Below are 18062 nucleotides of genomic sequence, written 5' to 3'. Positions count from 1 at the left end.
AACTGCAATAGTGTAGTTTTCTTCAAAAAATAGTTGAACCATTCAAAAGACTTTTAAAATTTTCCGTTTGAAGTTACATGTAGTGCCATTGCAGTGATCTTTGCCCCCTTACATCTTCTATATTTCTGACACGAGTTTATAACAAATTATGACCAAAATGGTTAACCAAACTTGCAACAACAAAAAACATATCTTTACAACCTGGCGTAATCAAATGTAAATTCATGTTCTGTTTCCTAGCTAATAAAGGAGATGATCTTTTAAGTTTAAAGTTTAAAACTGTAATTGTTTAATGAATAGGAAATTATTTTTCAGTTACAATTTTTTAATGAACCAACTTCCTGTTATCTATCTCTTTTTTTAAATATAAATTAAGGGAGTAGTTTGAAGTGGTGCGTTTAAAAACACAAAAACATCCTTAATTCAAGTTTCAAATCATCATGAATTCTTGCTTTACAAATTCAGTGTGAAAAAAACAAACAATTAACTGTGCGTGCTACTTTCATAGTTTCAAAGGCTTTGGTCGCAACACAACCAGTGAGAAAAACAGGAACTCATTAGACTGGGCAAAAAGAGACGGAAAATCGAAATAATTTGGACTATTGTAACTTTTACAAGCTTTTAATCTAAACAACTACTACTAGCCATGTCATTACTGGCGTTCTATAAAAATGTTGTTTTCTCACATTGCTCAGTGTTCGATGAAAACTATTTTTTTCAAAATTTGTCTGTCTGCAGGTGCTCTGGACAGCATTGTCGAGGTCGATAACAGGGGTCAAGAGAATTCAATAAGTTGAATTTTAAATTAGAATTGGAACTGAAATTATACAAAATAATTTAGCTCGTATTTATAGTAGTCATCTATGCAAAAATATACAGAGAAAGAGCAGATTAGCTAAAAGCTAAAAAATATTTATTTTGATTGAAACGTGGATAGATCTCTGCTCTGAATCCCGAAGGTGATTTTTTATTTTCATCAAAATTTCATGAGAATCATGAGAATCATGTATGGCCTGGATACAATCGAGCTCTTTATTTAGAGGTCGGTGGATGTTAGAATCAGTTTTCTGTTAATGGGAGAAATTACTTCTAATTTACTTCTAATATATGATTGATAAGTCAATAAGATAATGATAGCGCCAAGACTGATTTAGAATTGAGTTCAGTTTGGTGGCCATTACTTTTTGACAAAGTTCTTCTTTCGTTCTTTGAACTTTAATAAAACTTCTAAGTTTCTTGATGCTTGTTTGAAATCATGACATCCTCCCTCCTTATTTAAGCAAATTTGTGAGCATAGGTTCTCCAAATATGTCGGGTTGTTTTGTTTCTTGTTGATGTTCATGAAGGCTCTGGTGGTTTGGGTTGTTGGTGCTCTGCAGCTGATGTGGCTGCAGAAGCTTCATCCTATTGTGAAGGTCACACATCTGTGTTCTAAAGTTGTGGTTCTGACTGAGATGTGGTCTCCTCCCTTGGTGGTTCAGTTTTCACATTGTCCTCGTCTAGTCTCGCAATTCGGTTGTCGCTCAATAGAATAGTCCATGTTGAGTCTTCAGACTGCTTGAAAGATGTGTTCAAGACCCTCCTGATGATGAAGGTAGCAGGAACTGTCTTCGTCTTCTCATTGGCCTTGAATAGAAGTGGTTCGCAAAAGTCTAAATCTGCTAATGTTGCTAGTCTCACTCTGCGTCCCAGTAGAAGTTCAGCTGGAGTTTTGCTCTGCCTCTTTGAAGTGTTGCGATGTGTCATCAGTGCCGTTTGCAAGAATGCTCCAAATGACATTTTAAGGTTAGGACTCCACGCTTGAAAAGCCCACATCACTGTCTGATCTGCTCTTTCAGCTAGTCCCTTAGGTCTTGCATGATAGACGAGTGATTCCATTTTCTTAATTCCCAGTGATTCACACCACTGCTTAAAGTCACCACTTACAAATTCAGGATCCTTATTGGATACTAAAGTTTCTGGTATTCCGAATCTTGCAAAGATTTGACTAAGATATACTTTAACTTTTTCTGATGCTCTATTTCCCGCGGGGGAAAATTCTATCCCACCAGAACCCGCGTCAACAACTTCTAAGATATTGCCTTGGTTCTTAACATAACCCCAGTCCATTTGGAGCCGCTCTACCAAACGTCAGTTTCTGGTCAAGCAGACACTGTTTTTCCAAGGCTTGGCCTGTTTATTTGACAGTTCTCACATTTACCAACGAAATGTTAAACATCCTGGGTAATGCCAGGCCACCATGCTATCATTCTGACTGATGCATCAGTTGCATGCTTCTCAGGTTGAGTCTCATGTGCTTTTGTCAAAACCAAGTGTCGAAGTTTGGGTGAAACGAAAGGAACAACACCTCTGAAGACCAGTCCATTGTGTATAGTCCGAGCATCCTTCTGCTGTTTCAATCCCTTTTCCGCTTCTGTTTCAAATTGCCGCCTTTCTTTCGTTTCATTATGTCCTGGAAGAGTCTGTTTGTTCCAATTTCAGTTTTGATTTCCGCTTGGGTCACCAAATCTTTCTGAGGAAAGTAGATATTTTTGATTGCGAAGCACACTCGATCGTTGTTGGATTCGTCTTTGTCAAAATCCATTCTGCTCAAAGAAAATGCATGGGGTCATGCTCTCCTGGTGTGTACTTCAACTCATAGTCGAAGCCCATTAGAGCTATTGCCCATCTTATGATTGTAGCTGAGGCTGTCTTCGGGATCTCTTCATCTAGTGCAAAGAGATATTTGAGTGCTTTGTGGTCCGTCTGTAGGGTAAATCGTCTTCCAAGAAGGAATTGCTTCAATCTTGTGACCACAAACACAATTGACAGTGCTTCCAACTCTATGTTTGAGTAGTTTAACTCCACTGGAGACAAATTTCTCGATACATATATCACTGGTTGTCCTTCTTGCGAAAGAACCCCGCCAATGGTTTTTTCAGAGGCTTCAGTAATAAATGTTGCTACTTCTTTTTGTAAACTATATGGTTGCACAAGTGGGTTAGCACATAATTCATTTTTTATGTCGTCAGAGGCTTTTTGTTGCATTTTGCCCCATGAGAAATTGCTATTTCTAATGTTATTTAAGGGTAGCCTTTTTGTTGGAATTTCAGGAATTATTATTCCGTAAAAACTTGCTAGCCGGACAAACGATTCGATTTATTTGTTGTTAGTTGGCTCTTTTGCTTTTTGTTAGGGTTTTTTCAGCATGTGTGGAATCTGTTGATACTCCCTCCTTTGAAATGGAGTATTCCAAAAAGCTAACGCTATCGACTGGATTTGAGTTAGATTTGTTCTCATTAATAGCACAATTTTCTCTCGTAGGTGACTTTTGACTGCAGGTATTCTCTTGTCAAACTATTCCTCGGTAGTTCCATACACCAACATCGTATTTATAGTAGTCATCTATGCAAAAATATACAAAGAAAATCTAGATTAGCTAAAAATATTTTACTTGACTGACATAAGGATAGATCTAAGTTCTGAATCCCGGAGGTGATTTTCTACATTCATCAAAATTTCATGAGAATCTTGTATGGCCTGGATACAATCGAGTTCATTATTTGGAGCTCGGTGGATGTTAGAATCAGGTTTTTGCTAAAGGGAGAAATTACTTCTGACACATGATTGATAGGTCAATAAGATAATGATGGCGCCAAGACTGAATTAGAATTGAGTTTACTTTTGTGGCCATTACTTATCGACAAAGTTCGTCAGGTAAGTTCTTCTTTCGTTCTTTGAAATTTTAATTAAACTTCTAACCTTCTTGATGTTTGTTTAAAACCATCACAAAAAAATTGTCAGCCTAGATGAAAGTAAATAATAAATTTGAATTCAGCTTTATAAAATGAGAGAACGTTATTTTCAAGAAAAATGAAATTGTAAATGAAGTTTTTAAACGTGTTGAAGTTTTTATTAGTTTAAAAATCTGAAATATTCTTTCTGAAAAATTCTCTCTGAAAAAGAAGATTTCATGGAAAATACGATTTTCGGAGGAGAAAAAGGAAAATTAAATTTTATTCTGCTCTCAAATTCTTTTGTAATTGTTTTTCGGACTTTTTAAGCTTTTGCTGACAAATTTCATTATTAATAAATTGATTTTTTTGTCATTTTTTTGAAGTGACGACTAAAGGTTGCATGTGTCAATTAAGTGTGAATGGGCCATGAAAGTGAAAAACCCTAATGACTTTGGGTCAATTTCAAAACCGTTCAACCATTGGTTCAGTTTTTCATTGGTGCTACTTTTATATCTCTATTCAAATAGCAATAGGCATAGGCAAAATATCACATTACGAAAAAGTGATGCTCGCGTAAATTTCCTAACTCCCAAATAAGTTTCGATGGTTCTTGGAACAAAAATACATACCTGGCTGGTACTGGACAACAACCGGGTCGCTGTACCTGCTTCCAGTGGCTCCACAATTGGAAATATCACCAACCCCAAACACAAAAGTCATCGTGTAGTTGGTTGAAGGGGTCAGTCCAAAGAATACAACAGGCAGGTCACTCTGGTCGAATGTCTGGGTCGGCAAAAAAGGAGAGAACGAGACGTTGCCAGAGTCGAAATTTCTTCCATTGATTGAAATTTGAATAGCAACCGCAGTTTCGTTTGTTTTGGATGCAATCACAGTTGGACTAGGAACTAAAAAAATGGAGTTTATCCCAATTTCCATTTTTGACAGCATAACTTAGTTGATACCTCATAAAAGCACCATGATCGGCCGAAGTCGTGCGTGAAAAAAATTACAGGGCTGTCTTTATATATTGAGCTTAAAATGTTTTCGTTAACTATAGCTGAGCCCGATAACTATATCAATCAACCTTGACAGTTCCCTTCATTGCTAGATACTCATTTCAAATTTCTTTTTTTGGGGGGTGAGTGTGATCAAACTGAGCAAAACAAGACATTTAAGACAATGTATTCATACCCCCTTCCCACACTCTACCCCCCCCCCCCCCCATTTAGTTCAGCTAGATGTCTCTCTAAAATTCAGTGAAGACATTACTGGCACGCTGTAATTTTATCAGATGAACAAATGTACACAAAATAAGAGTAGTTCAAAATTGCACGGAAGGGAAAACGGCTACATAAGACCCGAAGCCCGATTATTACTGTTTAATTAAAATTGAACGGTTAGAGTTTATGAAAATCAATAAATTTTTTGTTTACCGGAAGTGCAAGTTTTCACGAACTTGGAAACGTTGACGAAACTGAATTTCGGGAACTGTTTTCGTTTTAAGAACTAAAAAATTTTGCCCATGGTGGTGAAGATGAGGGTTCGAAGCTCAGTTTGGTCTTACCTGTGCAAAACCTAATCGAATTGTAATGAGGAGTATTTGCAATTCCATCGTGAGTTGATTCGTTTACAGTTATCACATATGACGTTCCAGGTAGCAAACTGTCCGCGTAGAGCCACGCTTGAACAACCGGTGATTGGTTAATATCATATGTTATGGAACCACAGCCAGAAATGTCACCAGATTGACAAGAGGCAACGATTTGAGAGATGGTCGCAGTACCATCTGAGTCAACAACAGAAAGATTAGCTGAAGAAGAGGTGACTGATATCACACCTATTGTCACTTGTTCAGACACACCATCAATTGGTGCAGGATTGGTAGCCGCGACAGTAACGGTATCGTCGACGGCCACAGATGTTTCAACGCTTAGGACCCCAACAGATGCCCCAGATGCCGTGACTAGGGCATTTGTTGCAGTTCCTGAAATTGCAGCAGTCGTCTCAGCTCCAAATTTTGGTGCAGTTGTTTCAGCTCCCGATTTTGGTGCAGTTGTCTCAGTTCTCAAAAATGGCTCAGTTGCATCAGCTCCTGAATTTGGCGCAGTTGTCTCAGCTCCCGAGTTTGGTGCAGTTGCATCAGCCCCTGAATTTGGCACAGTTGTCTCAGCTCCCAAGTTTGATGCAGTCGTCTCAGTTCTCAAAACTGGGGCAGTTGTATCAGCTCCCAGTAATGGCGCAGTTGTCTCAGTTCTCAAAAAAGACTCAGTTGCAACAGCTCTTGAACTTGGTGCAGTTGTCTCAGCTCCCGAGATTGGTGCACTTGTATCAGTTCCTAAATTTGGCGCAGCTGTCTCAGCTCCCGAGTCTGGTGCAGTGGAATCAGCTCCTGAATTTGACGCAGTTGTCTCAGCTCCCGAGTTTGGTGCAGTTGCATCAGCTCCTGAATGTGGCGCAGTTGTCTCAGCTCCCAAGTTTGATGCAGTCGTCTCAGTTCTCAAAACTGGGGCAGTTGTATCAGCTCCCAGTAATGGCGCAGTTGTCTCAGTTCTCAAAAATGACTCAGTTGCAACAGCTCTTGAACTTGGTGCAGTTGTCTCAGCTCCCGAGTTTGGTGCACTTGTATCAGCTCCTAAATTTGGCACAGCTGTTTCAGCTCCCAGATTTGTTGCAGTTGTTTCAGCTACCAATTTTGGTGCAGTTGTATCACCTCCCAATTTTGATGCAGTTGTCTCAGTTCTCAAAACTGGCTGAGTTGCATCAGCTTCTAAATTTGGCGCAGTTGTCTCAGTTCTCAAAACTGGCCCAGTTGCGTCAGCGCCCAATATTGGCGCAGTTATCTCTGTTCTTAAAACTGGCGCAGTTGTATCAGCTCCCATTATCGGCGCAGTTGTCTCAGTGCTCAATACTGGTGCAGTTGTATCAGCTCCCAGTATTGGTGCAGTTGTCTCAGACCTCAAAACTGGCGCTCTTGTATCGCCTCCCAGTATTGGCGCAGTTGTCTCAGCTCCCAGTTTTGGCGCAGTTGTCTCAGAGCTCAATACTGGTGCAGTTGTATCAGCTCTCAGTATTGGTGCAGTTATATCAGCTCCCAGTATTGGCGCAGTTGTCTCAGACCTCAAAACTGGCGTACTTGTATCGCCTCCCAGTATTGGCGCAGTTGTCTCAGCTCCCAGTATTGGCGCAGTTTTCTCAGAGCTCAATACTGGTGCAGTTGTATCGGTTCCCAGTATTGGAGCAGTTGTAGCAGTTCTCAAAACTGGCGCAGTTGTCTCAGTTCTCAGAACTGGCGCAATTGTCTCAGTTCTCAAAACTGGCGCAGTTGTCTCTACATCAATATTCGTCGCAGTTGTCCCGGATACTATTGTTGAAGAGATTATAGCAGTAGTTGATGAGTCTTGAGCTGTAGTTGCAACGGGATCACCTGTTCCGATTGTTGTTGCAACAGAATCCATAATTAGAGATTTTTCTGAGCCATCTTGACTCAATTCGTACACCCACAGTCCGGGGGTTCCAACGTTGCTTTTAGTAACAAGGTCGGCTGCAGAGGCTGTTCCGGAGCCGGGAAGCTCTGAAGTGACTAAAAAACATAAAACTATAGCTTACACAGATAATTTTGGTTTCAAATTTGCGCATATGCATGTATTTCTTTCATGGTCAACTTTTAAAATTTTATTCAAATATGCTTTATTTTTTTCTAACAAAATGTGACCATCATAACGACCAAATTTATTTTTTTCAGTTTCGTTACAGTTACGGCATGTAAGCAAAGTCAACCACGTCCAAATTGTTCCCATTACTGTCCCCCTCCATAAAACTATAGCCCCCATTTTGATACATTTTTGGTAATTGGGGTGTGGGGGGGGGTGCTATTCTTTATATTGTCACTAAGCTAGCGACTCTAATGGACGCCTTGTTTTTATCAAAATTACTTGAATTTGCAGAAATCACTTTGGTTTTCTGGTTTTGTTTATTATTTTGAACTGCATTCGTGACTCCTGATTTCAAAACAACTTTCACAAAAAATTCAACAGGGTCAACCTATGGAAATTACAATAATCGGCTTCATTCAAGAATCATTTAAGATTTATTATTTCATAAAGGGTTTACCAAGCTTATTTAAAGACTTAAAATAATTAATTCTGATTGATCTACTATATCAATTTCAGCAAGGAAAATAGATGATATTTTATGTTCCATGAAAAGGTCGAACCATTGGGATCTTTTCTGCCCCAACCAGCCCCCCGCCTCCCCACATGCCCCTCCCCCAAACTAAGTGTACGTAAAATTTTTTTAAACCAAACCCCCTCCCTCCAGTCTGCTTGCTTAATTTTTATGCATAAGTGACGTGCCCTGTAACAAAACAAAACTTGGGATCTTTTCTGTTTGCCCCCTCCCCCCAGCTTAGTGAGTGCATATTATTTGCACTCCCCAGACGAACGTGCCAAAATTTCCAGAGCACAGAATAAATCCAGAGCAAATTAGCAAATTACAGGCTGTAGAAAGTGTTTTAGTCACACGATTGTCTGGACAATGGTCGCAAAAATGTCTGATCAGAGACCAAAGTCTGGACGTAATCTGAACATAAGTAGCATAAAAGTCTGAACAAGGGTCGTTGGACTGATCATAGGTATTTCTTACGAATGTTTGGTCCAGCTATTCCAGCACGCATGAACACTCCATCATTCTCGACAAACATGAGCTCAAAGTAGTCAAAAATTGTGTAGCATTTTCCGGTTGTACCCAACTCAGAGTCATCTCTTCTGCAAGCCATCACAATCTGGAAAGTGTTTTGCCTGTCCACAATTTCCGGAGGCTGTGCAACTTTGTACCAGGAAACACAAAATCCCCAATCTGGGTTTAAATTTGGGTCGGTGAGTGCGATCACAGCGGAAAATTCGGAAGTCAACAAAGCCCTTGAAATAACGTTGTTTACAGCTCCAGCCTCGAAAGTTTCATCTGTTATATGGGAAAAGATGGAATAGCGAAACTCTGTACCGACTGCTAGAGGGTTGTCTAGCAATTGGAAATAGGTCTTAACGTTAGCATCACCATTTATAAAATCATTAATGATGTATGCGCGTGTAGCCCCCGGACCGGCAATTGGTTCAAATTCGTATATATAAGCACCCAAAAAAGCTGAATATCCAGTTTCCACCGAACTTGTCAGGCCTGTTGATTGGGCAATGCAGACAGGCTCAAAAATGTACCAAGCCCTATCTGCAACGTTACCGCAGCCGTTATCAAACCAGTTATCAATGCGTGTGATGTTCAACAAAGCTACAGCAATCATGGTCGATGTCGGGTTTGTAAATTCGTTTCCATTTTCCCACTGTCGAGGACCGCCTTCGGTTTCGAGAACATCCGGCATCAAATATCCGTTCTCGCACACATAAATTGAACTATATGTAGCTGGGCCAACTTTGAAAGTACCGCCCAAAAGTTCAAATTGGGGAGAGCAGACATCCCCTTTTTTGTTTATGTAACGATCAGTTGCTTGACGTTTCAAGTTGAATTGCAGAGGACCTCTTAAAGATATTTGTCCATCCGCGCACCCGCAAAGAAAACAGGCCAAAATAATACTAGCCAATGAGAGCAAGTTAGCGGGTGGCATGATTGCGTGATTGAATAATTGAGCTCTATCCGAGTCCTTTTGATCGCCGACTTTTATAACTCTTTCATTTGTTCTGTTCCCGTTAGTAGTAAAAAGAAGTAACTAGAAGTACAATAGGGGGGGGGGGGGGGGGGGAGGGGGGGTTGCACACTTTTTACAACGCAATTTTTTACAATTGGGAATGGGACAAGGATCTAAAAGGAAACAATGATTCATTACCAAAATTGTCCCCCTCGTTTTTTTCGCCGGAATTTTTGTTCTGTTTTCTTGTGTTTTGTTTCCTTTTAGGTCATTGTTTTATTCCCCATTGTAAAAAAACTCGCGTTGCAAAAAATGTTCGTCCCAAACCCCCTCCCCCCGTTTCACCTCTAGTCACTTCTTTTTACTACTCCCGTTGCTGCATAAGAGTATATATTTTTTACGAAAATGATAAAAGTGATAACGGCAGTGGCACCAAATATGCTTCTTTAGCCCACTTTGTGAAATTAACAGCTGCTACAGACTAATAAATTGCTGAAAAAATCTTTCTTTATTCGGATGAGGGCTATCTGCACTTCAATTTCTCACGAAAAGTTCTGGAAATATTTAATTGGTCGGTCTTTCGGTATCTTAAATCAATGTTTATCGAATATGAACAGCTTATTTTTGATGTAAAGATTTTCGCCTGTCAAAATAATTACTACACAACTATTTGAACAATTTGAACCAATTACGTTTCTTCGACGCCTCTGCAGCAATATCTAGGTCCTGTAATGATGTCAATAATGATCTTTAGAATGAAAAAAATTCAAACTTGGCTCTGTCCTTTTTTATTTTGCAATCGTTCTGCTTTTTTCCACAAAAGCTAGACAAGAAAGTTTTCATTTTGTAGTTGAACTAATGGTAGATTTCATTTTGTAGTTGAACTAATGGTAGATCTCATTTATGTCCAAAGGAAGCCCAACAAACAAATATTTTTTTTCAAGAGCAAAAAAATGTGTTTTTAAAACATTTATGTTAAACTCTTGAGCTTTTCCACCGCTTCTTGTTTATTTGTAGTCTTACTTCTGAGTCTGACTAATCAGTTCATTACAAAAAAGCTGTTATTAAAATTTCACATCGAGTTTGATTGGCAGCCAGTGGTTTTTTGTTAACATAACTTGATAATTATGCTGAATACATTTTTTTTTAATATTTCGACTTTCTTTGTCAAATTAAAGTTGTTGTTAAGATTTTGATTGTTTATTTATTTCAATGGTTTAAAAATGTTTTCAGGGTTCATTCGTTTTATTTCCGGAACTTGTAACGGCTGTCCTTTTTATCGAACTTTTTTTTGTTTTTTTTTTTGGTTTGTACGTTAATTATATATAGAATGACAAACAAAACCAAGTTATTGGCAGATATCAAATCCAATAGTGGGCAGGTGATGGCTATAACCTTAAATAGCTAAACAATGGGAAAGACAAGGAAAAACAGGAAAAAGGTTTGCCTCTACTGTTTCCAATTAGATAAAGCTCTCAACTCAAATTATTGAAAATATTAATAGGAAAATTAAAAATAAATAAGAGAGAATCTTTTACCTATAAAAATCAGATAACCAAATAACAAGCCAAAAAAGAACAGTAATAATTTTGGAAATCCGCATTATAAACAGATTGTAAAAGTAAACAAGAGTAATATATCAGATATCTTCTGAAATATCATAACAAATTTTATCAAAAATATTTCAAAGTTGAAAAATAAGAAAGTAACCGCCAAAACAATTTTGAACAGAATAAGCGGTAAATCAAAGTTTCGGTCTTTCAGGTGTCTGATCAAAGATCTGAGAAAATCAACCAATCGAAATCGATTACGAACGTTTCAAGCTACAGAACTTTAATTTCATCATTGGTGTTAATATGTTTACAACACACTTAATAAAATTTATTGTGGTTATCAGACACCGCTTTCATCAAAAGTTTTTACGGCTTGGAACTTTCTGTGATAGACATCTCGGACTAAATTTTACAAAATGCTTCAAGCTAGCTCTAATACTACATATTGAGCGCAAATAATGCAATAATGTTTTGTCTCTCTGCAATAAACATTCTTGTCAGAGAGAACACAAAAAAGATCAAAAGAAGAACAATTATATCACCTTTGAAAAAAAACATCAAGTACTTATTTAACGTAAAGTATGATAATGTGATTATCAGGATTTTTATCAAGTTGCAAGCAGCTGAAAACTTAACGAGTTTAACAAGATAATTAAAAAAATAATGAAGATTGTAAAGATTAGTGCGCGTAAAAAAAGTAAAAAACAATTACCAGACTTATGTGACAGGTCAAAAAAGGGCTTCCAAGTTTTAATATTTAGTTTTATTATTAATTAAATATAGAGAGGATCAACAGAGTTCATTCAAAATTTTTGAGACTACCCAAATGCAGATAGCATAGTCAGCATCATTCCCCAAAAGTTGAGAAATTCGTGATGCCCAAAACAAAACATAGATAGCATATTGAAGCAAAACGTGCATTCAAAATTTGGCAAACACAGCTGAGGAAAAAAATAAATAACTTATGCATGCTTGTTGATGTTGCAACCCAAGCAAAGATAGGCCAAAAAACCTGCAGTTCATCAATTTTTGACGTAATTTTAAAGTGTAAGTATAGAGCATTTTGATGCAACTTAAATTGAAACTGGAAACTTTTCGGTACAATTTTGAACTAAAATAGCATATTTTAGTATATGAACTTTTGCAGGCAGAATAAAAGCGTATTAACTAATTTCGACAAAAGAATTATTCAGAAACCACTGATTAACGAAATGGTTTTCACAGTAGAATTTAGAGATTTACACAAGAGAGTAAATTTTCAATCATACTTCTAGAGGAATTGTAATCAATCAACATGCTGAGACGGTCTTACATCAAATAATCTCACTCTAATAAAAGCTTAATAGATTAAACATTTCGGACCGAAATTTGATTCGAAGATCCAGTTTTTGAAACTTCAGTTACACTAAGTTACCTAACTGCCTGATTTTCCCCTTGACTGATTAAATTGGTAAGTCAAATGTTCTTAACTAAAAACGCTTTTATTCTGAATAGAAATTCAAACTCCCCCAATAAGACCAGAACGTACCCCCAATTGCGTAGCCTCTGGTTGCAGCAAATGTGTTCTGAATAACGTCAGCTTTCAAACGGGTAAAGAAGATTTGTAAAAAGATCTGTAGCTATTTTTCAGGAGGAACGAACTTAATCAAAAAGGTCACATCTTCTGTCTTCGCGCCTGTATGGAGTGACAAGTAATATCCATGTCATCGCTTCTTCTGCGCACGAAAGGGGGTTTTGGCGAAGCTTGAAGCAACATTGGTTTCCCTCACTAATTGCAATTAGATATGTCGGAATCCTACATATTGCAGAGGACTACAACAAATTTTTTGTTGTGTTTATTGAACTGATGCTGCCATACCCCTAAATCCTGTTTCCTATTACCAACCAGCGAGAGGTAGAGAGAGAGAGAGAGAGAGGGAGAGAGAGCAGCAGTGTCCCACTTATTGATAACTCATATGAGTTCTGCGCCCTTTCCGTTGAGCTTCAAAAAGTAGCCCGTTGTTAAAATGTTTTTGTTTGCATCTCCGCGCCAATTTGCGTTAATTTCCCAACTATTTTGTAACTCTGTAGTATAAGAAATTTTCATTTGCTTCGAACATTGCAGATATCGTAATAGTCGTTTTCCACACTGTCAGTGGTGATTTCTGCTGCATTCACGTGTCTGGTCCAAATATTGACAGTGAATATGATATCTGGCCACGCCTGTTTTAATGGGTTGAGAAATGATCCCACCAGACTTCTGTGGTTTCAATGATCCACGTCTTTGCCTCCCCTCGTTATCGACAGAAAGTTCAGGTCAAGTCGCCTTGAGTACTTGAGATTTGCATAACCGATTTTAAAAGGCTCAAGCATTGTTTCTATGTCACCTTCGTGGTAGTCTGTGTCCTTGTCCTTTTTCTCGCCTAATTTTGAAGCCCAGAAACCAGTGTAGTCGTCCATTTCTTCTAGGTACTTCTTGGCATTGCTGATCATTGTCATGCTTCTGGATGCTACTGTGTTGTCGCCAATTCAGACTAGTATGAATGCGCGATCATTTTTCGCTGCTCCCGCGAACAAGCAATTATCGTTTTTTTCTGCTGTTCAACCCCTGTCTAAGATCAAGGGGAAATTTGCCTACTCATTATAACAGTTGTTAGCAACCCGATTCCATCCAGTATTTGGTTTATTCATTCGACATACTAACATCTCCAAATGATTTAAGCTTCACAAATACGTGTGGCTGCTCTAAATAGGCCTTTTCCGAATGAAGGAAAGCCGTCATGACATCGAACTGGTTAATCAGACGGTCCTCCTTCCTGACAGCTGAACTAGAATCCTGATTTTCTCTGGCTAAAAGGGGGATAATCTTCAAATTAATTTAGTTTCTCCAAATGTTTGAAGCCTTTTGAATTTTAGCATCCATTGTATTTTTTTTCACTGAGTCCAATATTCAATTTGAGAACCCATTTGACCGGCATTATGTCTCACGTTCTGGGTGTTCTAAGTAAATCCTATTTGTTATTCGCATGGGCCGCCCTAACCTCGTATTCCAATGCCCAGTGCCAGTGGTGCCCATCACTACCCTGCTGGGCTTCAATGACTGTTTTGCGTCTCAGATTGCCATACTCAGTCACAGCACGAAGCGCCTTCTTTTTTGCAAAAAAAACGAATTTTCATTTCTTGTACCGTTTGTGTCTGCTATGCGCTTTCAGTGTGTTGCAGTGCTTCTTCATTTTAGAGGTCTCTGTTGTTAAAAAGACTCCATTGACACTGTCTGATAAGGATTCTGAGGGCCTCTGACTCCCTCTTGTTTCACAAGGACCTTCATCTAATGCTGGTTCCCCAATATCAGAGGCCCCTTTCTCAGCGTTATTTCATTAGTGTTAACGCTGCCTGCGTCATGGCACTTAATCTTTATTAGAATAGATGTAACCAGTCTCTCTGTTTTGTCACTGTCTGCTTGACCCTTCTCCGGGTGTCAGGTTCCCAGTTGATTCGACTCCTCAACTGATAGGTCAGGCGTATCTGTTTTGTCAAAGTTTTAGCCCACGTCCCATTCTTTGATGATCACAACCTCAACCACCATTAGCTTGCGCGAGATTGGTATGTATCAGAGGGATTCTTTGTTATTCACTGTGTAACTCAAACATTTCTTTTAGTGCATTGTTTTCATGTTTGCTCATCTCCCTGTTTCTGTTTCTTGCGAAGACCACGACAGCAAAAAGAGACAAATTAGAGGTTTGTACCTAAGGTTTTATAATGCGCTTTAACGTTGTCGGTAATTTTTTATCTCTCACAAAAGTCTTCAATCCTTGAAGCATGGAGGATTGCTGCTCCCCATGTCATCCCAGGAAGACCTGAATCAGAGAACAAACATATTGCAGTCGACAATATTATCCTCTGGCACCTCTGAGCAAACCCGTTCTACATTATTGTCTCTGGTGTAGTCTTCTTGTGTAGAATGCCTACGTTTAAAAAGTACGTCTTGAGTTTTCCTGAGAGAATCTCCTATGCTTAAATTTTTTCAAACTTATCAGGCGTCCCCACACTGAGAAAATTTTTTCAGTCTGACAAAATCTTGACTCTTAATTATTTCTACAAACACAAACGTGTGTACCGGTCTGCAAACAATTATGCAAAATTAGGATCCTGACATATATCTACTTTAATATCCCTATCATATCAGTGAAAAACTTGTGAACGGTCTCCTCTGCTCAGAATCTGTTAGTCTTGGTACTCGAATCGTTGTGATTTTAACCAATGTCCACAAATTTAAAACATCTTCGAGTTGCCCCACCCCCTTCGGCTGCGTCTTTGACCAATACAGCTTGATTTAGATTACTCAATAGTCTGTGACACTGTATTCTACTGCCAAGCTTCACGCTGTTGAAACCTATTGCGAACACTGAAAAGCTGAAAGGTAAGCAGAACAAATTGTTTTCTTTTTTAGTTTTACATGAACTCCCTTCTTGAATTTCGTACAGCTTTTTTATTTCTCCAAAGGGAATCTCAGCCCTTGTCTCATGCATTTTGAGATAGATAAAGATTTGAAGAAAACTAAGACATTCACAAAACAGTCTTGAGTTTTTGTGATTCGAACTCACCTTTTTGTTAGGGTAACCTGATCCTCACGCAACCTCCGTTGACAAATCACCAATCTAGAAGCCTCTCAGTTGGGATTTCCGACTACTGATAGAATCGATACAAAGTCTCTGAACTCATCGCTGTATGCGAGTGCCTAGTAGCGTGCCAGCTCTCTTCCCCAGAGTGAGAGCTGCCCAGTAGTCTTCGTCTCGTGTAGGCAACGTGGGACCCATTGCCCTTGACTCTAGGATAAGTCCGTCGCTTTTTCTCCTTCATGCACAGGAATTGCTTCCACGGATTCCACAAACACAGCAGTTAACTTTTTGAGTCCAATCATGAAGTCACGCTTCATCAGTAGTGCAACTGAGCCCGATTGTCCCGGAATAAAAAATTTTCTTGTATAGCTAAACTTTTATACCTTGAAGAGGGTTGAAGAGCATTGAAGAGGGTCTCTAAGACTGCTTCATCTGCTCCTTGAAGCACTGTGAGCAGCTCCTTGCCACTGATAACGAAGGTGTCCGGATCATCAGTTCCTTCAAGCTGCGTTCAAACCAGCTAGTCCACCAAAAACACCACTGCCGGCTTCTATACATTTAGAAATCTCTCTTGCAAAGACCTTAACCCATTTGCACAATATCCCTTGTGGTCATCTCCCACGCAGCAATGTCTCATCAGCATGAGGGTTGTTGCATCTAGAGTCAGTGCCAAATGCCACCACACATCTTTCAGTTTCTCTTTAATAACTTCTTATACGCATTCTGCTAAACTTTGTTGTTTTTTCTCATCAAAGTCTATTCTTTTGGCCAGTGGTTGAGACTTCTTGGATTGCTCCTTTGTCCGCAAGAGGGACTATAAACCTTGTGTTCAAGTTTGAAAGTCCTGTGAGTTCCCTGCCTGAGTAGATAATACTTTAAGTCTTAGAAACTATATACAGTCTGCTCGTCCATTGTGATTTGAGCGAGCAGAAAAATCTTGAGAGAAAAAGTTTAGCAGAAGACGGTTATGACAGTCAAAAAGAAATTCATTTTGATTTATGTTTTTTAGTATTATTTAAATAACATATGAGCCGATCATCTGTTGGTATGTGAAATTTCCCAGTCAAAATATGAACGTTTTAATTAGGGTGATAAAATGAGTTTTCAAGATTCAGAAGCCAACAAATTGATTTTTACAGTATAGTTCAGAGAATCAATTAAGATATCTGATTCAACGATCAAGATGGTGATTTTGAGTTGTGAGATGAAAAAAGCCTAAACAAACGGCCCGATGATGTAATCATTATCAAGTGGAAAATCAAGATAAGAATCCAATCATAGCAATATGTTTTATAGCGAGAGTCCTACGTCAAAGCAGTTATGTTTTGAATTTGCAGTTTTCCTAGGACTGTTTTGCGAGGGATTCCATAAAACTTATATCCATTTGTACTTTCCTGAGAATTCATTGATATTTCCGTAGATTTCATAATCCGTCTATACATGCTCAGCGTATTTTGTATCCAGTTATCTCACTCTAATAAAAACTATCTATATTCATCATTTCGAACCGAACTTTCATTCAATTATTTTGATTCAGTGACTTGAATCATTCTGCCCTTGTCTGAATAAACTGTTAAATCGAACTTTCTGATAATTCAAGGCTTTATTTTGAATCGAAACTCTAACATGTATATCAAACAGAGTAGGACCTATTATCACTGACAGAAATCTGTGTGTCAAATTGACAAAGCGGGTCTTTCCCATTTTAGCTTCCCCATAAAATTATAGCCCCCGTTATGGTGTGGTTACCATAATTGGGGGACTATAGTTTATCTGATCACTAAGATGGGGGGCTATAATGGAAAAGACCCGAAAAATCTGTGTAGATTTTGTTTTGAGGGAGCACCTGGCTCTTAAACCATTATACAATAATGTTTGAAACTTCATGGTTTTTCCCAGCCGTCATTATGCAATACAATGAGGAAAAATTTAGGAATTTCAATGTGGGTATTTCATATCATGAATTTTTAAAGAAGGGAAATTATTCTAGCCTAAGATTAAGGGTTCCAATTTCAACATCACGTGCTTGTTATTTCCGGGATCGAATTCAAAGAGAGTGAATTTATGGAGCATCTGCAACATAATGAAATGTACACGAGAGGAACAACAATAAATCGGCGATTTTCGGGCAAAATATAATATCCGCGGGATATCTTTTGGGATAAAAAACTAGAAAGGGTGACGAACAAAATACGCTAGCTGAGCACCCGGTGACAATATTGAACCCATTATAGCACACTTAAAAGTCTATTGATGTCTATTGCTGGAGGCGAAAGATCCAAGAGGATCGGTGAGCACATGAGGTGAAGCAAACGGGGGGGGGGGGGAGCCAAAAGTAGCAGCTCTGCAAAATTCGGGATCTCTATACCGAAATTTTGAGCGAGTATCCCAGGCTTGTGACGTTTGAAATTGGAACACATGGAGGTTGTGTAGAAAATACTTAACAGCTTTGCTTGGTAGATTTTTGAGAGCTACTAGCTGCAACTGAAGGATTCCCGGGTCGAGGTGTCAACGCTGAAAATAGCAAAAATGTAAGAATTGTGGTGAATGCAGTGAAAAC

General features: G+C 38.7%; 1 protein-coding gene across 1 annotated transcript; it reads right to left on the bottom strand.

Annotated features, from left to right (window-relative positions):
- Positions 1-2210: 2210 nt before the first annotated feature.
- On the bottom strand, positions 2211-9390 carry LOC142358551 (uncharacterized). Its single transcript, XM_075409941.1, has 4 exons — positions 8358-9390; positions 5281-7296; positions 4304-4621; positions 2211-2452 (listed from the first exon to the last, which is right to left on the bottom strand). Exons 1-4 carry the CDS (start codon positions 9328-9330, stop codon positions 2211-2213), a joined length of 3549 nt encoding a protein of 1182 aa, XP_075266056.1. The 5' UTR covers positions 9331-9390.
- Between the last annotated feature and the right edge of the window lie 8672 nt (positions 9391-18062).

Source organism: Convolutriloba macropyga, unplaced genomic scaffold, assembly GCF_964194025.1.
Source record: "Convolutriloba macropyga unplaced genomic scaffold, txConMacr16.3 SCAFFOLD_1742, whole genome shotgun sequence".
In the NCBI taxonomy this organism is placed as follows: domain Eukaryota; kingdom Metazoa; phylum Xenacoelomorpha; order Acoela; family Convolutidae; genus Convolutriloba; species Convolutriloba macropyga.
Note: the sequence above shows the minus strand (reverse complement) of the source record. Positions and strands in the feature narration are given on the sequence as shown.

What these genes read in the sequence shown, in the direction of transcription:
- LOC142358551 (XM_075409941.1), bottom strand. Translation starts at nt 9,330, where the DNA reads ATGCCACCCGCTAACTTGCTCTCATTGGCTAGTATTATTTTGGCCTGT. An exon ending in TTCGATTAGGTTTTGCACAG is followed by an intron (nt 4,622 to 5,280) that starts GTAAGACCAAAC and finishes CCATTTTTTTAG; the next exon opens with TTCCTAGTCCAACTGTGATT. An exon ending in CCATCGAAACTTATTTGGGA is followed by an intron (nt 2,453 to 4,303) that starts GTTAGGAAATTT and finishes AGACTCTTCCAG; the next exon opens with GACATAATGAAACGAAAGAA.